This window comes from Lactuca virosa, chromosome 7 (assembly GCF_052849685.1).
Source record: "Lactuca virosa cultivar CGN04683 chromosome 7, Lactuca_virosa_CGN04683_v6, whole genome shotgun sequence".
NCBI lineage: Eukaryota > Viridiplantae > Streptophyta > Magnoliopsida > Asterales > Asteraceae > Lactuca > Lactuca virosa.
This window is the reverse complement of record NC_136432.1, coordinates 35,292,452-35,315,480: the sequence shown is the minus strand read 5'-3', so window position 1 is coordinate 35,315,480 and position 23,029 is coordinate 35,292,452. Positions and strand designations below refer to the sequence as shown.

Below are 23,029 nucleotides of genomic sequence, written 5' to 3'. Positions count from 1 at the left end.
CTTTTGCAGCAGCACCCTGCTGACTTCTAAACCCCGTAACTTTCGCATACGAGCTCCGTTTTCGACGTTTTTTTATATCCACGCGTAGGTAAAAACAAGATCTACAACTTTCTTTTTGACTCCATCGGCTAAATCTCGACCGATTTTAAATTTAATAGTATGAGAAGATTACATTGCTAAATGACCGTGTAAAATTCATAACTTCTACATACGGACTCCGTTTTCGTCTGTCTTTTTATCGTTGAGTTCCTATTAATGAGATATTCAACTCTCATTTAGGTCGCGTTTGCCAAAAAACGTTCAATCTAAAATTCGAGTTTCGGGCTGTGCACTGCTAAGCCAAATCTTAGAAAATTCATAACTTCCTCATACGAAGTCAGATTTGGGCGTTCTTTTTTATGCACGCTCTCGGTTTAAAGTATACTACAACTTTTGTTTAGATTGCAAAGGCTAAAAAGTCCTCTATCGTAAATTCACTATTTACGTTTCCCGGTGCTGTACCGGTTTTGCCGTAAAACTTCGACGGGCCATAACTTCTTCGTTATAACTCGGATTTCGGCGTTCTTTATATGTACGGAACCCTTGAGACATATTCTACAACTTGGTTAAGATTATTTAATCTAAATAATCTTTTGTGGAAAAGTCATTTTCGACCCCTATTATCTCTAAATTGAGTAGCCTGGATCTACGGGCGTTACAATAGTCAAGGTCAGTAGTCAAGGTCAACAGTCCATGTTGACCCAACTCGTCGAGTGCATCTACTGACTCGTCGAGTTCCTTCATATCTCAGAAAATCGTGAAAAGCTCGAGACAACTCGCCGAGTTACCAGAGCAACTCGTCGAGTTCTTCAGCATCCAAAAAGCGGGAAAACCCGATTCAACTCGTCGAGTTGTCCTAGTCTTAATACATTCAGTCGCTTTCCAAGCGAGTCTAATGCCTCCAAACTATAGATCTGGTCCCGTAGGGTTGAGATACCACGTAAAGCTGCAAACTTTACATCCATGCATGACATTAAGGGGCTAAAACACTAAAATCAAGCTTATTATTAAGGGACTTAGAACATGAAGGAGGGCCAAGGCTTGATAAAGCTTGAGACTTTAGGCCCAAGGAGCCACAAAACCTCCAGATCTGAAGTGGCAACTTCAAATGGTGCATTATTTCAAAAAAAAAAAAAAAAAAAAAAACTCCAATATGCACAAAGAATGGCAAAATACTTCCATAGGAGAAGATCTAAGTAATAGAAAGCCAATGTATCGACTTTATACCTCAAAATGGATGTCACAACAGAGTAAACACCGGATCTACAGTTTCTCCCTTCAATTTTTCATTATACTTTTATTTAAAAATAAGAACTTGTAATAATGATAAGGACCCTTTTTTTTCTAATTCGTCCTGAGTCTTTGAGGATATTTAATTCCTCAGGACCGGCCCTGCATTTGCAATACTGATATGGAAGACAACAACCACTTTTTATTCACTGTAATATGACATACGATCTTTGGAAGTTTCTCGGTAAATGGTGCGACATTTCTTGCCCGTCGTTTCAGAAGATTGAAGACATTGTCACTATGTGGTGATTTTTTATGGAACTTCAGGAATGGTATTATTATTGGCGGTCAAAATGCGAGACAAAATTTGGTTGATTATTCCTACAATTGGTTTGTTTTTCATAATAAGAAAATTAGTATTAGCTGCGTTACTTGGATGTTAAATCCTATTTTGTCTATTTCGATTTAATTTTTTGTTAGCATTTCGCTGACTTTCTAATAAAATTCAGTTATTCGAAGAAAAAAATAACTTAATATGAAACATTCAAAATGGAACTCAAGTTCAAATATAAAAGGCTATAATTTTGAGGTATAATAAACAAAAAAAAATGTAAATCTATTATTGTCCTTCTCTATAACCAAATTTGCAAATAAAAATTAACGAGAAACCAAATAAACAAATTAAAAATGAACAATGAGCTGTAGAGTATATTATTTTATTTGCGTAAGTTAAGGATAATTTATAATTTTAACTTAAATAATCATTGGCTCTTTAGATAATAAGAATCATTGATGATCTTGTTTTCTTTTTATAAAGTTATATATAAAGTCTTATGTATTTAAATAAAATTTAAATATTTACAACTATTTTCTATTAGGACTAATATTATAAAAGACCAAAGTTTTTAACGTGTAATTGAAAAAAGTTATAACATTCTTTTTATTATTGTTATGGTCATAATTTTCTCGCAGAATTATCACTCCGGTCCACTTAACGGGTTTCATAGTTAATTTTTTTTTTTTTTTTTTTTTGCAAAATTAGTCATAAAATTAGGTTTAAAGTTCAAATTTGATATCTGTAGTTTGCAAAAGATTTCACCACATAGTTTTTTTAATTTTATTTTTTGCTTTTTATATACTTTATTTATTTCATTTTTTTTTTCTATATATACTTTTTTATTTTCATTATATATATATATATATATATATATATATATATATATATATATATATATATATATATATATATATATATATATACACACTTTTTAACTTTATTTTTTAATAATTTGATTTATTTTTTATTTTCTTTACCTTTTATTTTCTATTTTTTTTCAATTTTAGTTATTTATGGTTTTTCTAATGCTTTTATTTATTTTGATTCGAGATTCGAGTAAATGAACTTCAATTCAATTTAAAATATAATAACAATTTTTTTATAGAGACCGACAATTATTATTTCTTTTGTTCTTTCTTTGTCTATTATCAAATTGAAAAATATTATCTTAAATTTAAACTATTGATATCACATATAGAAGACAAAACTGCAAATTTGGTCCTTGTGGTTTGCAAAAATCTTTGGATAGGGTCCAAAAAGTTTTCAGCTTGCACAGAAGGTCCAAAATCAAAGTTTTTCTGGATTTTTGGTCCTAAACTTAAGAAATTCTTGTATTTTTGGTCCATGGAGCACTTGAATGGACTGTTTTGCCCTTTAAACTTCTTTTTTGTATTTTTTATATATTTATTTTATAAATATTAATACAAAAAAGGAATTAAGTTGGCTCTCTCTCTCTCTCTCTACCCACCCCCACTGGAGCCCTCCCCCTTCTCTCTCTTCCTCCTCCTCCCTTCTCTCTCTCTCTGATTATTCTCCCCAAGTACTTTTGTTCTCTTTGAAATGAAGAGATTAAGCAATCTCAAAACCTCTAGCAGCTTGCTTTCATGAGTAATAATATTAAGTAGAGATCGAAACAGATTTGCAGACACCATTTTCATGATTTCCTGCACTATAAAGGTGAGATGGGATGTTTTAAATCGAGCAACAATGGATAAATCATGCAGCAATGGTGAAATCAAGCAACAATCGGGCACATTCCCTTTTCATTCTAGACTGAGGCCTAGTAAAAAAAAGGGGGAGAAGTCTCGCCGTTTCATCATCTTCTTTACATAGACCTATAAATCTCTCATTTTTTTGGGGTTTCTTTATTGCAATCGTCGATCAACACTTACAACAAAAAGAATCAAACATTTGTTCTTGGTATTGGCTGTTAACTGATTGGGGAAGTAGTACATCTGTTCTTCATCTTTTTACCCATCCTTAGTGGGGTTTATTGGGGGTGGAACACGTATAGTCAACTTGTGTTCCTCGAGAGTCCATATAGACATGTACACATCAAAGAAATTAGGGCTCTTAAGAAGAAAGGGTTGATGAACAACATAAATCGAAGCATATTTCTACAAATAATCGAAGTTTTGACATCTAGGTTCAATACATACATTGAAAAACTGAAAAAAAAAACACACACACACACACACTCGAGAAAGTCAAAAATGGTGTAAACCCGGTTGAAGAAAAATGAGCTTGTGTGTGATTTCTTTCTAATTTGCAGGTCGTGTTTATGATTGCAGTGGTCGAAGGTGGGAATTATGATGTGAAGGGGGTTTGCTTATCGGTGAACTGTACCAAATATGAGGTTGCAGGTGGTGTGTCCATGGAGAGAAGATGATGGACCTGTGGGAAGAAGATGATGGAGTAGTTGGGTTTTTTGGTCTTAGGATGAGAGAGAGAGAGAGAGAGAGAGCGTACCGGTAGGGGTGGAGTGGGAGTCTATCTTTTTTGTTTTTTATTTATATTTCATAAAGTATTAAAATAAATAAGAAAAGAAAATACAAAACTGAAATTTAAAGGGCAAACAGGTAATTTCAAATTTTTTTGGACCAAAAACCCAGAAAACTCTTGATTTTGGACCTTCTGTGCAAGCTGGAAACTTTTTGGACCCTATTCAAAGATTTTTGCAAACCACAATGACCAAATTTGCAGTTTTGTCCATATATAAATATGATCTAATTTGCAAGTTATATCACACATTGAAACATTAATTCTCAATAAACAAGTTATTTGTTTTATTATTATTATATTTTCATAACATAAATATAATAGCACTAAAGAAAAAAAAAATAAAAAGGAAATAAGTTGGATGGAAATTACATATATAAATTACCAAAATTGTAATATACACTAATATATTAATACATTTTACATTTTTTTTTAAAATGTCAAAAAAAGTTAAAAAATGAAGAAATGGAAAAAAAATACGAAAACAAATATGAAAAAATTAAAAAATTAAAAATAAAAAAATAAAATCTAATACGAAAAAAATATAAAAAAAACTAAAAAAATACAAAATGAATATATTAGAGTATATAAAAAACAAAAATAAATAAAGTGTGTGTGTGTGTGTATATATATATATATATATATATATATATATATATATATATATATATATATATATATATATATATATAATGAAAATAAATTTTAAAAAAGCAAAAATAAATAAAGTATATAAAAACGAAAAATAAAGTTAAAAAACCATGTGGTGTAATTTTTTGCAAACTACAGGGACCAAATTTGAACTTTAAACCCAATTTTAGGACTGATTTTGTAAAAAACATAGCAAGTTAACCATGAAACTCATTAAGTGGGCTAGAACGATAATTCTGTGAGAAAGACGTGACCATAATAATGATAAAAAAAATTAGAGTTTTTTCCAATTACATGTTAAAACTTAAGACTTTTTTGATATTAGTCATTTCTATTAAATTCTTTTCAGTTTTTGTAAACTTGATACTTATAAAATATAATAAAAATGAACTCTTATCTATGAACAAATCACAATTATCTGATTTGAATTTGATTAAAACATGATTCTTAGACAAAACAGTAAAAATGGTTCTTATGGTATGTATTTTTTATGAGTTTTGGTTTACACATTTTTTTTGGCTTCGTGGTCCTTTTGACCATGTTTCTATATGGTTTTGGTCCCTCCAAAATTTGAAATTACCGTAATACCCTTATGTATTTATTTTCTATTTTTTATCTATTTTAATTATTAAAAAAACATTTAAGGGTTTTTTTTTCTCTCTCTCTCTCTCTCTCTCTATATATATATATATATATATATATATATATATATATATATATATATATATATATATATATATATATATATATATATATATAGACTTAGGTTATTATATTTAAAGTAATTATTGTGTTATTGTATGCATAAATGTGAGCCAATCATTTTACTTATTTTAAGAAAGTGATTAATACATATTATTGAATTAAATATAATTGAAAAATACCATCTAATTTAACTAGAAGGGTATTTTAGTCAATTAACATAGATTTAATAAAGGAAATTTGCATATTTTAAGGGATCATATATTCTATTAATTTTAAAAATCCGATTATACGAATTATAAGGTTTTTAATTCGGACATTCTGACAGAATATGTTTGAGTATGTTCAAAAATAAAAAAAATTCTTGAACCATAAAATAATAAAAATATTCTTGAACATATTTCTTGATCATGACTTTTAAAATTTCTTGTAGAATAACAAAATTCTCGAACCATCAATTGAAGAATTAAAACAAAGATTACATTAATTCTTATAGAATACATGTAACAATTGCTAATAATTACAATTATTGTTAAAGAATAAAACTAAAAAAACTTTCAAATCTGAAAAAAAACATCAAAATCTAACAAAGACACTACTACATTCTAAAAGAATAATGTTGCTAAGAGGCGTCGTTCAAATTTCGTGGTCAGTTCTTCAAGCATGAGCTTCTGTAGAAACAAATCCAATAATAAATTAGTGAGAAAATATCAATATTCCATTCCAACATAATTGGAATTCGTGATTCCATTCTGATAGAATTGGAATTCATTTACCAATAATTATTTTAATTCGAGGAATTCTAACAGAATATGTTCATGATTATCATAAAAAACATTCTTTTCTGATAGAATACTATAAACGAAGAAATACCATTCAGTTGAAGCATTTTAGCGAGCGCTTGGTGTGCATCAAAACAACTTTCAATTTCGGATCAGAGGGTGTTACAGCCGCCGCAATAAGAACCCTAACCCTAGGAGGGTGCTACAGCCGCTGCTTATACCCCATCCTTCACCCGCCACCTCCTATCCGCCATTGGAGCCGGAAATCGCCGGAGACACCCCCCTCCTACGTCTGAAAGAGAGCGAGCCAGTCGGATGCAATAAGTCTAGGGTTGTCACGCCACCATCCCTTTCGTGGTGGCTAACTGTCGTGAACCGCTCAGTCACCGCCATGCTTATATGGCTGCTGTGAACTACCGGTGCCCAACCACCGTCGCCGCTTCAACGAGCATCGAAGACGAAGGCCGCCGATTGTAACTGTGGCAGCGAGCGATCGGAAGAAGAAATATATTGGCTGTCGCGTTGTGTTTCACGTGAGTACGAGTGTTTCTGCTTGTGTTTGGATGCGTATTCTAGAATATGTCGTCGTGTGTGTGCTTGGTCAGCCGGAAGTGGAGTGTGTACGAGATGGAGATGAGAGGGAAAAGGTTGGGAGTGACGATGAATAGAAGAAAAGAGGGGAGAGGCGGACGTGAGGATATATACTAGAAATTGGGTTTTAAAACTGATATTCCTAAATTAAAGGGATATTAATTGATTTATATATTTACCATAATTAATTAAATGTATGATTACATATTTACCCTTTTGAAATGATTGGCATTATATTTATTCATACAATAACACAATAATTACTTTAAATACCTGAACCTAGCTCTCTCTCTCTCTCTCTCTATATATATATATATATATATATATATATATATATATATATATATATATATATATATATCATCTTCGAGACAGGTGCACCGATCATCCTCAGGCTACTTCTCTCTTCTTCATGGCTTTTCCTTATCATCTTTCTATCTCTCTGATAATCACTAGCAATATCATCGCTCCACAAATACTCAATTTCTTCCACCCATTCACAAATTGTTAACCCATATCCCTTTCCCCACCTCCCCAATCGGTGGATTTAAGATCTGAAGAAGAAGAAAAAAATGGAACGAGATTACCCATAATAAGATTACACATTCTTTAATGACGATAATTCCACTTCTTTTTCCATTGTTTCCGCCTCTGCTTCTGGTTTTCAGATGTGATTAGGAAATCAAAGCTATGGGACGAGGTTGAAGAGCAACCAAAGCTTTTTCGCTTCCTTTAATGGCGATTTAAACGAAGCAACTGAGATTATCTTCCTCCATTTTAATTTTTGGGTATTTACTCAACTTAACTTCATTTTTTCTCAAATTGATTTTTGTGTTATTTTGCGGATTTTTGCCTATTTGAGCTAACTTCAAGCACGCACATCGATTGATCGGTAACCATCTATTTTTTTTTATTGTTACTGTTGCTTGTTTTTAAAATTTACTTGTATTCGTGGAAAGCTACTTACTTTGATTTTGGGGAAGAAAGGTTTATTGCATTTGCATTCAATATTTGACCTGGAAGGCTGGAATTAGATGATGTGTTGACTAGATCATTGAGATGATGTGTCAAAATTACAAAAGGTTCATCATGGATTTAAAATTGCATACACAACTTCACCATAACCGAGATGATGATCATATGATGAAGATGAAGATGAACATGGTAGAGAGATGTTCAAGTATTTGTGTATGTGATTATATATATATATATATATATATATATATATATGTATTTTAATTGTTAAAACAGATAAAAAATGAAAAAAATTAAAAATAAATACATAAAATTATTATAGTAATTTCAAATTTCGAAGAGACCAAAACTACATAGTAACATAACCAAAATGACCACGAAGCAAAAAAAAAAAAAAAAAAAAAAGAAAAAAAAATAAAATGAAGTTTGAATCAAAACTCGAAAAAAATTTATACTAAGTTTAATTTTTTTTTTTATTTGACGAATAATGAAAGGAGTCAGCCTTCCAATTGGATCCTCACGCCCACCATAACCTTATCGAGCACCGTCCACAGATAATCATCTCTCGTCTTTCTTCTTCAAGCTTCCAAAATCTCAAGATAACCTCCATAACAGCTCAGGCGAATAACATACTGCAAGAAACTCACCCTTAAAATATCACCAATTTACATTGATTACCCCTATCGAATCTTCAACTTTAGTTATCCAAATAATTGCTCATGGCGTCACCTGAAAAGCCGCCGCCGGCGATCATCGTCCAACCGGCGTCCCCAAGGTTTCCAAAACCCGGCGCTTTAAGTGCCGGAACTCAGAGGAAAGTTGCGATAGCAGTCGATCTGAGCGATGAGAGTGCATACGCCGTGAATTGGGCAGTTCAGAATTACCTCCGCCCTGGAGATTCCGTCATACTCCTCCACGTCCGTCCTACATCTGTCCTGTACGGCGCAGATTGGGGCGTCGTGGAGGATCCCGACACCGCCACCGATGAAGAATCGCAGCAAAAACTCGAAGATGATTTCGACGCGTTTACAACCACCAAAGCAAACGATATCGCAAAGCCACTAGTCGATGCCCAAATCAATTTCAAGATCCATATAGTGAAAGATCATGATATGAAGGAGCGATTGTGTTTGGAAGTTGAAAGGCTAGGGTTAAGTGCTGTGATTATGGGGAGCCGAGGGTTTGGTGCTTCTAGAAGGACATCGAAAGGGCAGAGGCTTGGGAGTGTTAGTGATTACTGTGTGCATCACTGTGTGTGTCCGGTGGTGGTTGTGAGATATCCAGATGATAAAGATGGCGAAATTGCTGTTGGATCACCTCTTCGTGTGAATGGCGGCAGCGAGGTTTCACTGCATCCGGTGCCGGAGGAGGAACCGGAGTTTCATGATGCATCGGATAAACAATCAGGTTAATTTTTTTATATCGAATCTAGGGTTTACTCAACTTATCAAACAGCTTGATCGTATTGTGCATCACTGAAACTTTTTATCGACTCTAGGGTTTACTCAACTTAATTAACATACGTTTTTTAGTCATGTTTTGATTCTCTTACCAAATTGGTTGCATAAATTGATAAAAGGAAATGACTTTTGATGCAGATCTGGAAAAGCCCTCCTAAAGAAGGGTTTTGGTATTTGGGTGTTTTGTTGGTGTTTGTTGTGTGTTTCAAAGTGTTTTGGGGATGATGAAGAGGTTGCTGATGTTTTCCTGTTTAAGGGTTTATTTAGGGTTTAAAAGTGGATGGTGTTCAGCTGTTTATGTGTTAAAGCATTGTCAAATAGAGTGCTTGTTGAGGTGGTTTGTTGTTATTATTATGGCCTCTTTGAGATGGAATGAAAGTTAATTATATTTGTTGTTTTAACATTCTTATTCTGTGGTTATGGGAGAAGAATCAAGGTGTGTTTGTTGTTCTGTTTAAAATTTCTGCTAAAAAAGAAACAGGTAAAACAATCGATGAAAGTGTGTTTCTAGTGATAGGAAGTGTTTGCAACACAAAATAAATCTAAAAAATGATTTACATGTATATAAACAATTCGACTGAGATTATTTTGGACAATCGTTCAGGAGACTAGACCAAGTCCGTCTAAGACCGAAAAGTCCTAAGGAGGTTTTTACCGCACTCTTGGGTCGGTCTAAACAACTCTGATTTGATCTCGAGTCGGTCCCCAACCGATGCTTCCTTTCCCATGAGGGATTTACTGATTTAGATCTGAAGTTAACGGGGTCTATGATTTATAAGTAAATAAATTTTAGAATAAATTTTTGAAAATTTGGTGATGCTTTGGTTTTTTCAACAAAATGAGTGCTAAAACTAATGGATTAGGGACCTAGTAATGTAGGGGTAAGTAAAACCGAACCGAGAAATTGAAAAACCGAAATTGAAAAATTAAAACCAAAATAGAAGACACCCTCGATTCTATTGCCTACGATGTCCCTCTCGGTGCTTGGAGTTAGCTTAAGCGACTCGTAAGACCAAGGATTTAGCCACCTTCCTGGTGAGAGAAAACTAGATTGGGATAGAGCTATGACTTTAGCCACCTTCCGGGTGAGAGAAAACTAGACTGGGATAGAGCTCTGAAATAGTGAACTTTTCGGGTGAGAGAAAACTAGACTGGGATAGAGCTATGACTTTAGCCACCTTCCGGATGAGAGAAAACTAGACTGGGATAGAGCTCTGAAATAGTGAACTTTCCGGGTGAGAGAAAACTAGACTGGGATAGAGCTCTGAAATAGTGAACTGGGTAGGAACACAATCGATGTATCACAAGAAGACAATGATGAAGTTTGTGGTTGTTGCATGTCATTCTTAGAGATGAAGATAGGGGCATGCAAACTAGCTAACTATTTTATGGGCGGATTTACTATGTTGCACGGGGTAGCACGGGCTACCCCTCAATTTTTTTTTGTCAAATGTAAATTTGATGAAAATTCGTCAAAATCCGTCATAAATCCATTGGAAATCCGTCACGAATCCGTTGACAATCGATCACAAAGTTTGATAATTGTGAATTTAATGTAAATTCGTCGATTTATTTACGATTTTGTGATGAAAACCGTCTTCAGAAATGAGTTTTTTTCCTACTAGTGCAACTCTTAAAAAAATTGTGCAACCCCTAACTTTTCTTTCTGGATCCGCCACTGATCCTCTATGAGAGAGAGAGAGATATATATATATATTTCTTAGACAAAGATGATTCTTAGTCTAATCGCAAACTGAACCCGTCTGTAACAACCTCTTAATTCAAATGCAATTCGATAATCTCGTGCCAGGGGCACTGAAAGCCATAAAAATATCTATCGACTTTCTTGGATATAGATCAAGTTCTTAGCTTTGTAAGATAATCGATTAATTGCATAGCATGCTGGCAACATGATCATTGCTTACTATTCTAGACAGTTTGAGTGAGTTTTTAAAAACCCAAAATAATGGGTCCAGTTTCGGTTTTAACAAATGTAAAAACCGATAAAAACTGAACTGAACCAAATTATGAATTTTATTATATATATATATATATATATATATATATATATATATATATATATATATATTACGTATTTTATATTAGTGTTGTGTTAGACACCAGTAGGAACTTGTGTAGTCGGTTAAGTCACAGACACATATTTTACGCTACCTAGGTTCGAATTTTTCCTTTGACATTAATGATTTTATTTTCTTTTAGCAACAAATTATGCCATATCATGAGTGAATTCTTTCTTATTAGAACTTGTCCACTCATAACACTAAGTTCTCAATTCTCAAAGTTAGGTTTGGAATGAGTTTGGGTTTAAATCCGAAACCGATTCGGGAAAACCGAAAAAATGAGAGACCAAACAGATGCATGTACCAACTTATAATTCGATCGTATATATACATGTACTCCGCATTCACCAAACATATAAATATAAAGTACAAACGATAAGCCCCTTAGCTCACATGTCGGTCCCAATTACATAAAATGTCAGCTGACACTAGAGGTGCACACAAAAACCGGATCCTCGAAATGAAACCGATTCGATCCGAAAACCGGTTTCGGTCAAAACCGGTTTTGACCAAACCGGATCGGATTAAACCGGTGACCGGATTCAAACCGGTTTGACTTTTCGGACTCGAAATCGGATTTACCCCCGGATCACAAACCGGATTCTACAAAAACTGGTTGTTAAACCGTCGAAAAATCTGGTAAAAACTAAAAAAATCCGGATCAAACCGGTTTCAAATCGGATTCGGATTGTTGACCAGATTCGGATCGGATTTTGACCGGATTCGGATCGGATTTGCCCGGATCGGATTGTTGACCGGATCGGATTTGACCGGATCGGATTGTTGACCGGATCGGATCCTGGGTTTGTGCATCTCTAGCTGACACTAAAATCATAAAAAGTAATCTATGATGGTTCCAATTTTTCATAGAGATTCAGATGAAAATTTTCTAGAAATTATGCTTGTTAGCTGTCACTTTGTGCTTATTACGAAGATAACGGTCTCATGCTTGAAATTACAAACAAATATTGTATGCAATACAATTATGTGTTATTTGTTGTTGATTTTAGTGTTATCAACATATTTTAGTGTATTTATTATTATTAATATTGATATAGACTAAGCTCCATTTACTAACCGAGATAGGAGGTGAGGGATGCACACTCGGAGTGATAAATGCGAACTTGGGAATACGAGGGTTTGAGGACAGAGCCCTGGGTGCAGGGTTCCAAGGGGCTACACCCCTGGCGGGGTCCAAGGGGTAGAGCCCTTGGAGGTGGGGTAGTGCCCCGAAACCTAAATGGATTTTTATATCGGGAAAGAGTCTAACCATGCAAATTCCCGCCAAAACTAATAGTGATATCATGATGATGTCATAAGTTGGTTATGTCATAATAACCAACTCATTTTGGTGCCAAATTCCCGTCAACCAACTTTCAACCAATTTTCTATCATCTATTTAAGGATGATTGAAATTCCAAAATTCGGTTGGAACATAAATACTCTCGAAAATCATTCTTCCGATTCTATCTATCTCTTCAAGAACACAAAACAACAAGGTATTTTTCTGTGTTTCAGATTTAGAAGTACCCTGACTTCTAAATTGTCATTCTTAGGATTATCCCAAATCTGATTTCGTGATACCTTGACTATAGGGTCGAAATCACAGATTTTGAAAAATGATTGCAATCACGATCCTAGAAATATCCAAGTAAATTGATATTTTTAAGACCCCAAAATTCTAACATTATTTGTTTGCCTAAATCTAATATTAGGGTTTTTCCTCATTTTACATGGAGAATCAAATTAATCTATTGCTGATTTTATCATAATTATGCTTGGTATAATATTTATTAGGTTCTTAGCTCCTACCAAATCGCTAATGATTGTTGACACATGCTTATATCTTTTGAAAAATGAGTTTTCACGGTTAAGTTATTTTAAGGGAGAGTTTTATGTCAACTTGTTGTTAGTGTATGTCACATCGGTGCGATACGGTCTCTTATGTCTCTATATGTTGGAATCTTGTGTTGGAATGAACCCTGAACGCACAACTCAAAAACAATATGAACTAGTGCAACTCTTCTACTGCACAATCTCTCTGACTGCTGCGCAATTTGACTGGGAAAGGAACAAAAAGATACAAGAAAAAACATCATAGGATATGGAGAATTATGGCATTTTATTATATAAGAACTTGAAAACACATCAATGGAAATTACGACTCTTACCTAGTTTTATATCTAAACTTACCAAAAAAACAAGAAAAAAATAACAACCCATTCCTGGGTTTATGCAACCTACGACCATGACTTTGACCGACTCTATTAATAAAGAAAACACAATGACCAAACTTTCCTTCTTATATTCGGATTACTCCAACATCTTGGACTCCATAAATATCTTATATCGTATATGCTTCCTGTGTGGCTGAACACATCCTTGTCTACATCATCGAGTCTATCTCTAAAGGGGATTGTTAGTATATTCCACATTGATACTGTTGGAAATTAAGCTAGGCTTAATTATCAGTATTTATTAAAGCTAAAATAGGTATGAATGGGTAACAGTTATAAGTTGGTTATAGAAGTTAAGAAGGAACTGTTGCTTTAAAGGGTATAACGGTTCATTTCTGTTGTGTATGTATATATATACTAGGTGATAACCCGTGTACTACAAGGTTGGTTGACATTAATAAAGCAACATAGAAACTATAAGAATAACAACCATTAATCATGCAAACATATATTTTTTACATAATTTGTACATCTAAATATTTAAAGCATCTAACTTGATTATATTTTCGATAGTTGTTTATTTATAGCATTTTGAAAACGGAATCTTGATTTTATGGGATTATATCCTCATTTCTTGAGCCACATTTATTGCTCATTTATTGGGGGTAAATTTAAAATTGAGAAACAATAAAGTGACACATGACATAATATTAATTAGGATGTGTATTAGAGTGACACATGACAAAAGGAGAGTAAAACTATTCTTTTATTGGTATAGAGAGATATTTGCACTGTGAAACATGTTGTTGAATTATTAATAAAAGAGTTATATTTTTGCATCACGTAATCTTTCTTCTATCTTCTTGTCTAAATATGCTTTCTCCAACAGATACGATAAGTAAATGCTTTTTTAGAGAGACAATGTTGAACTTCACATATCTTTCACATGCGAATGTGTCTTACAAGAAACTATTACCAATATCACAACATACAACATTAATTTTGCTTGAGAGCCAAGCACCTAATTACTAATCATACATATATAACAAATAGATGTGTTAGCTCAATTACTTGCTATCGCCCTTCCATCATGGATAGGGTGACTGTATTTCTTGAACACATGTTTTTGAATTCTTGACCAATGTCATTGGTACTAGACAACCTTTGTAAAGTAAATAATGGCATTTTTGGCTCTGGGAGATGAGTTTCACTGCATAACATAGACATTGCTTCTGTCATTGTTGGCCTATCCTCAGCCAAATCCTGAACACAAAGAAGTCCCACATGTATGCATCTCAAACCCTCTGTTGACTCTCCTAATGTCTCATCCATCAATTCTACTACTCGCCCTTCATTCCATGACTTCCATGCCTGAAATGTGTGTGTGAGGAATAAACAAGAATAATCACACACCCACACACATAAAGATACAGTATTTAACGTGGTTCGATCAATGTGACTTACGTCCACACATGAGATAGTATTCTTATTCATGAGCTTGAAACTGATATTATAATATACCCTAGAGCCGTTATATATAGTCAAAGTACAACCGTAAACCCAAAATAGAACCAGGCCGGGCCAATCTACAACTCTCAAGTCACATTTTACGGTATGTCTTCTGTTATATGTAAATGAGAGAAGTTATGTGGTATGGTTTTGTGCGTTAAATTTTATACTTACGTGTCCGAGTGGATAGATTTGTTAGTGATGTATGAATTCGGTATTCCTTTTACCACTTATAATCTCCAATAGCATTACTCCATAACTAAAAACATCCGATTTCTCTGAAATTACTCCTCTCATGGCGTATTCAGGAGACATATAGCCACTGCATTTCATAATATAAAAAGCCGATTGTTAGAATGTTCTCAAGAATCACAAATCAACATGGGAAATGAATGATTCTCACTATGTTCCAACAATCCTGCGAGTATTCGCGAGCTCTTGTGTCATTTGAAAAGTACGTGCCAATCCAAAGTCTGATATCTTGGGATTCATTTTGTCATCTAGTAGAATATTGCTACATTTCAAATCCCTGTGTATGATCCTTAAACTAGAATCCCGATGGAGATAAATAAGTCCACGACCAATTCCCTGAATGATGTTGAAACGAGTCGCCCAATCAAGTTGCATACGTTTCTTTGGATCTATCATACAATAATACAAGTTATTTCTAAATTATGATGATTTTACAAGTGAAAATGAAAAATGATCAATCCATTCAAACTGACCAAATAGAAAGGTGTCCAAGCTTTTGTTTATCATGTACTCATAAATCAATAATCTTTCTTTCCCTTCAAAGCAGCAACCCAAAAGTTTAACAAGATTCCTGTGTTGGAGCTTAGAAATCAACACGATTTAATTCTTAAACTCTTCAACTCCTTGCCCAGAGTGACCTGACAGCCTTTTCACTGCTATCTGCTGTCCATCATCTAACATTCCCTATTTTAATCATTTATGAAAGTAGTTGGTGCTGGTTTTGTGTCAATTGCTTGGAAAATATGCAAAAAAAGAAGTTTGTAAATACTAGATTATTACCTTATAAACTGCAGCGAATCCTCCTTCACCAAGTTAGTTTCTGTAGCTAAAGTTTTCAATGGCAGCTATTATTTGTTGGAACTTATATATAGGTAATTCATAGGACTCCTTGCTAATATCATCTTCTTGTAGCGTATCCTTTAAAACAATATAATCCTCCGAACTGAAGTGATTCAACTTTGTTTTCTTTCCTACAAAGATAAATTTTTGACACACAAATGAGATATCTAAAGTTAGTCCATTAAATTAGAAATGCGTTCTTTTGACAACAAACATTCTTTTGGCTGTGCTTTAGACTAAGAGCAGCAACCATTGAATAAATTGTCTTTCTTCCCTATCTTTTGGTAAAAGTATCTGGATAATCATAAATCGTATCTTCTTACCCTTTTTATATTTTTTCCACTTGTATAAACAAAATATGAAACCACCTAAGGCAAGTACACCACCTATTACTGAGATACTGATGACAACTGCTACTGCTGCTCCTTTTGTTTCTTCACCTATAAACATGTGTTAGCCTTATAAAGAAGTAAAAACAGTCTACAAAAATCAAGAATTTGCATTTACCTGATTCCTCATAGGCAAGGCGCAAGAAAAGATTCTCCCCACCAAATGAAAACTGCTCGATATCGATAAGGTCTTGTTCCCAAATCATGCAGTTTATACCTTCCACAAAGGCATACGCCTTACAAGAGCAGTTACCCAAGCACAAGCTCTTGCAATCATCCATATCCATGTAAGGAAAGTATTGATAATAATCTGGGAGCTTGATCCCACTTACCACCTGAAACTTATCCGGTTTACTCTTTCCAGAAGCCAAACTACTTTCATTCTTCTCACACAAAAGTTCATTTCCTCTCACACAACCCCTTGTCCAATTACTTATACTCCATTCATCTTTTGACTGTGGTACAAACCCTTTTAAGCACTCACAAATAAGAGTCTTGTTTGTACAAATTGAAAAAACACCACAAACTCCATAAACATCACAAGGATTCGCAGGTGCTTCCCACCTTAAATCCCATATATTACGAACATCATCCAAGTAATTCAACTGTGACACACCATCATGTCTTAAATAAAGCCATCTGATATCAGATGAGTTATGAATGTTAATGCTGATGTATGCTCCTCCTTGTGAGTTCTCAGGCATGAGAGTCATTAGATTCGAGTACCCAGACTCTTGCTCTGGTATCCCTATAAACTTCCCTCCATCCCATGGCCCACTTCTCCAATACGGTTTTGAACCACGCCATGTGAAAGCCTGTGGTGGCTGCTCTCCCGAAAGCCCAACTACAAAATCTCCAGGTGTTGGATCATTATCACTTTTCCATGATGTCAATAAATCTTTCCCTTGTGTTTTTCCATTGGTCCCAACTCTCATGCCTGGTAATAGAGTGTTACCAGGATAGTCAAAACTTTCCCACAAAGTCAACCCTGAGATGGTATCGTTAAGAGCAAAACATCCTGTGTCTGTAAGCTTTGCGATTGTTTCGTTTGACTGGACTTTTATGCTTGTTGACCAAACAGTCCTTTCGTCATCATCTAGGATTCCCAGGTTCCCATTGTTGCCAATTGTGAGGGTAGAATTTGTGTCGGAAACTGAGATTGGATTTTGTCTGTTTGCAACCCATATAAATTTTCTTGGGAGAATATTTTTGAACCATATACCAAGATATCGGTTACTTGAATTACCTGGACTGAAGAACCCTAGCTCAAAGACTTGATTGGAAGAGACAAGAGTCTGCTCTAATGAGATTAGACTATCTTTAGTCAATGTATCAGTTGACTTGCAGTGTTGTAGTGAAATAATCAGGATATACAAGCATGTCATGCATATACAGTTTACAAAAGTGGCTCTTGTAATAGCCATACCCTTTTGCAGATTACGTCTTTAGAATTTGGAAAATTTACAATCTATCAATTTAGCATGATGATCATTTTTAATCTAAAGCCAACTCTTTCATTTGTAGGTCGGTGCCCTTTTCATATTGTGATAAACACTTGACTTTTCTGATAGAAATCTGATTTTTTACAATATGACATGGTATCTCTTTTAAAGAACTCAAGAATAATATCCTGATAGCTATACTTTATCTACTTTGATGTCAACCACAATATATAAAAAAGTGATATTGTACTGAGGGTTAGTAGTACAATTAATCATAGATCTGGTTAAAACCACATAAAGTCAACATAATGAAAGTAAACATTGTTTTGATCCTCTACCTGCTATTGATCTTGAATTTATAGGTCAAAATCATGAATCATAGCATAAGATGTTACATGGTGCAAGGCATTAACTCTAGTATTAGTGTAGGTTAGTCACATTCTGAAACGATTCAGTTGTGCTCATCATCGAAGTAACTATATGTTTGGTTGGATGGAATGAAATGACTGAATGAATGAAATGGACTAGGTAATGAACAAAGTCATTAAATTCCATGATCACGTTTGTTTGTCTTAGGATTAGAATGAATTTTCATATGGATTATTTTTATTTATATGTTAATAAAATGTATATTTTTAACATGTAATTACAATTAATGAACGAGTCATTAAATTCTATGATCAAGTTATGACAAAAACATATATTTTCTAGTTATTTTTGAAAAAGAAAATTGTAATTTAATTAAGTCGTGATATGTTAAAAACAAAAAAAAAAATCCTTTTAAAAATGGGTTCTCATGCAAATTCTCATCCCATTGTCCTCTTAAGAATAGCATATTCCATTCCATTACATTCATTATTGATATCATTCCAAGCTGTTTAAAAATGGGGTGTCATGCAAATGTAATTTAGTTAAAACTAAGGTGCTATTTGTTTATTAAGAGTTAAAACGTCTGCAGTCTGCAGACCACAACTGCAAACATCTTGTAATGTCCCAAAAATTATAAGTGAAAAAGTTTCTTTCAATTAGTCAAAAAACCATTCATTCATTAAGAAAATCTCATCAAAGTATAAAACATGTCATATAATCATCAGAGTACAGAACAAAATCATAGAATGTGGAAAACTGGTGGATGCAGTGCGATTATGCCGGACCATTCCCTTTTGAAACAGAAGTACCTGAAACCATAAACATAAAACTGTAAGCACAAAGCTTAGTAAGTTTCCCCAAAATACCCCATACTAAACATTCATAACAACTCGAAGCTAAACCAGGTTTATTTCACCCCCGAGTCTATATCAACTCCTTCGGTATATTTCAACCGGTACGGGTCTATTTCACCCCTGAGTCTATTTCAACTCCTTCGGTGTCTTTCAACTGGTAAGGGTCTATTTCACCCCCGAGTCTATTTCAACTCCTTCAGTATATTTCAACCGGTACGGGTCTATTCCACCCCTACATCTAAGCATACAATCATATCAGCAAGAGTCACAAAGACAACAAGAACATACATGCATATCAACAAGTGTCACAAAGACAACTATCAACCTACAAACATAATCCAGTGGGACGACATTGGTGCCTTCGACCCACAAGTACAATGAAGAGACTCACCTCTCAGTCGAACAAACACAACTATCATCCTAATCTGGTGATAACCATAACGAGTTTTGAAAGTAGTCTTATGCATAACTTCTTCTCTGACCCTCATCTGGTGATATCCCGTCCGTAGATCTATCTTGGAGAACCAAGATGCGCCCTGCAGCTGATCGAACAAATCATCGATCCTCGGGAGTGGGTAGACAACTCCTGCATCTCTGGAGGTGCTAACCGGTAAGGTGTCTTGGCTATCGAAGCTGCACCTGGAACCAGATCTATACGAAACTAAACCTGCCTCTACGGAGGCACTCCAGGTAAATCCTCTGGGAACATATCAGGGTACTCCCGAACGATCGGCACATCATCAGTCGTCTTCTTTCCCTCCGTTCGGGTATTCAACACGTAGGCCACAAAACCAGAACAATATTACTGAAGATATCTCCTAGACCTCGCAGCTGAACAAAGAGATGGTCCAAGCTAAGCACCCTCACCATGAATAACTAGCTCTCCCCCACTTGGGGTTCAAACGCGAACTAACTGGTGCTCGCAATCAATCATCACTCCATTAGGGCTCAACCAATCCATCCCCACGATAACCTTGCTCTCGCGCAAACGAATAGGAACCAAGTCGATCGGATATCTGTCTCGAAATAACTCCAGAATACAATCCCGATGAACCCTCGATGCTCTCACTGGATGATCGTCGGCGATCTCCACCTCCAGCGGATATTTAAGCTCCCCAGGAGCGTCACCAAATCTCTTGATGAGTGCAAGAGATATGAATGATCGGGTGGCGTCCGAATCGAAAAGAACCAAGGCCGAAACACCATTCACTATGAATGTCCCTATACAACCACATACACATTAAGCAAGACAAATAAACAATAAAACAAGATAAGGAGAATATACATGCAAGTAACCACATCTGGCGCTGCACGAGCCACCTCGGCTATCAACTGGAAAGCTCGACTTCTCACGACTGGTGTCTCTGGCTTGCCCTGGCGGCCATCAGTGATCCTCAATGCCATTGGAGCGGGTGCTGCAACCACTCCTACTACCAAACTCGGACAATCAACCTTCTTGTGGCCCCTATGATTGTAATGAAAGCAAATTAGACCCGATACCTGGGTGGTGGCAGTACAATCTCTACCGAAGTGACTAGTCTTGTCACACTTATAGCAACCCGAACCACCCGCCCTATAAATCCCATCGTGAAACTTGCCGCACTTGCCACAACGGCTCCGAATCTGCTGGCCCCTCGATGTAGAATCAAAAGTCTTGGGCTTCTTCGCTGAACCCCCGACTGTCTGCACCTACTCTGCCTTCCTCTTTCCGAGGTGCCCCAAATCGATCTCCCGTTCCCGGGCTCTGGCTAGCATATCCTCCAATGTCTAAAAAGATGTGTAACATCCCGATTTCCCGATACCAGTTTAAAGCTCCAAGAGTCATGTTTCAAAGGCGACTCGACGAGTTAATAGGCCAACTCGTCGAGTAGTGACCAAATCAGTCGCGTAGATTTTAGATCCTACTCGACGAGTTGGAAGACCCGACTCGACGAGTAGGTGCTGGAAAGTGAAAACCCTAATTTTTAGGGTTTGCAACCTATTTAAAGGTCCTTAAATTTCCTCCTCAGTCTCCTTTGTCACCTTCACGTCCAGAGAAACCCTAATAGATAGCTAGCCGATATTCTTAAGTGTGTAAGACCAAAAGAGAGTGTATTGGAACATTTCTTGAGGAGTTAAGAGCTTGGAACAAGGAAGAGCTTGTAGATCCAGCCTTTCCAGTGTCGTGCTTAGATCTCCCTTTTTGGTAGAAGAAATGGTCATTTCTAGGGCATGATGGGGTCACATCCGGGTTTGAGCTTGTCACAAGGGCATAGTTTCAGATCTTGACTTCTTAAGGCCCTATGGACATAAAGCCTCAAGCTTTATGAAGCTTTAATCCTCCTTCATGTCCCAAAATGTTCTCCTAATGTTAGTTATGAGTGTTTTAGCTTCATAGAACCATGCATACACGTAAAGTTAGCAACTTTACGTGATAACAACACCCTAGGAGCATAGATATACTGTTTGGAGCTTTGGAGCAGCTTAAAATCGTCTGAATGAGTGATGGACTGAATGGGACTCGACGAGTCGGTTGAAGATTGCCCGTATTGGTTTTGCATGGACTCGGCGAGTTAGTAAGAAGACTCGACGAGTCAGTTAGGGTTCTTCTCGACATTTAGACACGCGTGGACTCGGCGAGTTGGTGGGAAACTCGGCGTGTTGACTTAGGGTTTTCACGGTTTTCTGAGTTTTGGAGGAACTCGACGAGTTAGTAGTTGGACTCGACGAGTTGGGTCAACATGGACTGTTGACCTTGACTTTGACCAAGGATTGACTAGTTGACTTCTGGGGTATTTTGGTAAATTGGAAACTTATGGAAATGACTTTATGGTAAATATAGGTGGTGGAGTTTGTGGACGTGGTTCGAGAGTTTGAGTTTATCACTTCTATTCGTTAGTTGAGAGATGAGTTATCCTCACTATATCAACAGGGTCTAAGGCACCAATGCCGACCCTTATCGGATTATATTCGGGTTATTACATGATATGCTTATTGATTTACATCCTGGTAGTTAGGATGGTGATATGCTTAGTGACTTGGTTAGGTCGGTATCCTGGTATATAGGATGATGCTATGTTAGTGACCGGTTATTTGTTAGATCGGTTTGACTGTTATATATGCTAGCGTATGATACTATGCGCACATGTTTGTTTGTATGGGGAATAGGTTGAGGCAAGTCCTGCTTCGTGCTGTAGGCCAAGATACCTAGGGCGGTCCAAATGGACTACAGACCCAGGAGGGTATGTCAGTCAGAACGAAGGCCCAACGAGCGGTCCAGATAGGCTGTAGGCCCTGCGAGGCGGTCCAGACGTGCCGAAGGCTCGGAGAGCGGTCCAGATAGGCTGAAGGCCTGCGAGGTGGTCCAGTCAGGATGAAGGCTCACTATGCATGCTGTTTGTTCATCTGTTATTGATATGTTTATGACGTTGGTATTTTGGGGGTAACTCACTAAGCCTTCGAGCTTACATTTATCGATTATTGTTTCAGGTACTTCTGATGATAGCGGGAAGGCGAAGGCATGATCGTACCGCTCCTCACACTTTATGATTATATGTTTTGATTTTGGGATACTCTGACAATATACTATTTTGAAAACAAGTTTTGTAATAATCATGGGTTTTGAAATGTTTTAAAAAGTTTAAATTTGGTATGATTTTTATGGATGTTACAAGTTGATATCAGAGCCTTGGTTTGAGTGAATTGGAGGAAACACTCGTGTGTCTCCAGTCTCAAACTGAGGACAAGATTTTAAAATGATTTTCTTAAAATGTCTTCAAAATAATAAAGGAGGATGCAAGTGTACCATCAGTCGGAGCTCACGGATAGACCCCAAAATACCTTGCGGATTATTTGGTTATCTGATATGTTA

The 23,029-nt window shown here is 35.7% G+C and overlaps 3 protein-coding genes across 4 annotated transcripts; 1 reads left to right on the top strand and 2 right to left on the bottom strand.

Moving 5' to 3' along the window:
* Positions 1–8,388: 8,388 nt before the first annotated feature.
* LOC145124650 (universal stress protein PHOS32-like) lies at positions 8,389–9,667 on the top strand. Its single transcript, XM_079060066.1, has 2 exons — positions 8,389–9,213; positions 9,405–9,667. The coding sequence occupies exons 1-2, from the start codon at positions 8,526–8,528 to the stop codon at positions 9,422–9,424; spliced, it is 708 nt and encodes a 235-aa protein (XP_078916192.1). The 5' UTR covers positions 8,389–8,525; the 3' UTR covers positions 9,425–9,667.
* A 2,341-nt stretch (positions 9,668–12,008) lies between these two features.
* On the bottom strand, positions 12,009–15,966 carry LOC145126540 (G-type lectin S-receptor-like serine/threonine-protein kinase At1g61550). The gene is made up of 5 exons (XM_079061888.1): positions 15,924–15,966; positions 15,759–15,821; positions 15,437–15,674; positions 15,261–15,355; positions 12,009–12,172 (listed from the first exon to the last, which is right to left on the bottom strand). Exons 1-5 carry the CDS (start codon positions 15,964–15,966, stop codon positions 12,009–12,011), a joined length of 603 nt encoding a protein of 200 aa, XP_078918014.1.
* LOC145124733 (G-type lectin S-receptor-like serine/threonine-protein kinase At1g61480) lies at positions 14,447–17,989 on the bottom strand. Of its 2 annotated transcripts, none has more exons than XM_079060186.1 (7): positions 16,633–17,989; positions 16,449–16,565; positions 16,066–16,256; positions 15,759–16,000; positions 15,437–15,674; positions 15,208–15,355; positions 14,447–14,895 (listed from the first exon to the last, which is right to left on the bottom strand). In XM_079060186.1, exons 1-3 carry the CDS (start codon positions 17,936–17,938, stop codon positions 16,099–16,101), a joined length of 1,581 nt encoding a protein of 526 aa, XP_078916312.1. In that variant the 5' UTR covers positions 17,939–17,989; the 3' UTR covers positions 14,447–14,895; positions 15,208–15,355; positions 15,437–15,674; positions 15,759–16,000; positions 16,066–16,098. The 2 variants fall into 2 exon arrangements, with proteins under 2 accessions (XP_078916312.1, XP_078916311.1); XM_079060185.1 differs by having other exon boundaries at positions 15,759–15,969.
* Between the last annotated feature and the right edge of the window lie 5,040 nt (positions 17,990–23,029).

Bases quoted from the DNA above. Each gene is read 5' to 3' on its own strand.
- LOC145126540 (XM_079061888.1), bottom strand. From the start codon at position 15,966: ATGTTAGATGATGGACAGCAGATAGCAGTGAAAAGGCTGTCAG. The intron at 15,822-15,923 runs GTCACTCTGGGC...GCTGCTTTGAAG, and splicing joins AGCAGTGAAAAGGCTGTCAG to GGAAAGAAAGATTATTGATT. The intron at 12,173-15,260 runs GTAAAAGGAATA...TTATGATTTTAG, and splicing joins GCTATTGGAGATTATAAGTG to TGTCAGCTAGAGATGCACAA.
- LOC145124733 (XM_079060186.1), bottom strand. From the start codon at position 17,938: ATGGCTATTACAAGAGCCACTTTTGTAAACTGTATATGCATGACATGC. The intron at 16,566-16,632 runs GTAAATGCAAAT...ACATGTTTATAG, and splicing joins CCTTGCCTATGAGGAATCAG to GTGAAGAAACAAAAGGAGCA. The intron at 16,257-16,448 runs GTAAGAAGATAC...TTATCTTTGTAG, and splicing joins GTGGAAAAAATATAAAAAGG to GAAAGAAAACAAAGTTGAAT.
- LOC145124650 (XM_079060066.1), top strand. From the start codon at position 8,526: ATGGCGTCACCTGAAAAGCCGCCGCCGGCGATCATCGTCCAACCGGCG. The intron at 9,214-9,404 runs GTTAATTTTTTT...CTTTTGATGCAG, and splicing joins TGCATCGGATAAACAATCAG to ATCTGGAAAAGCCCTCCTAA.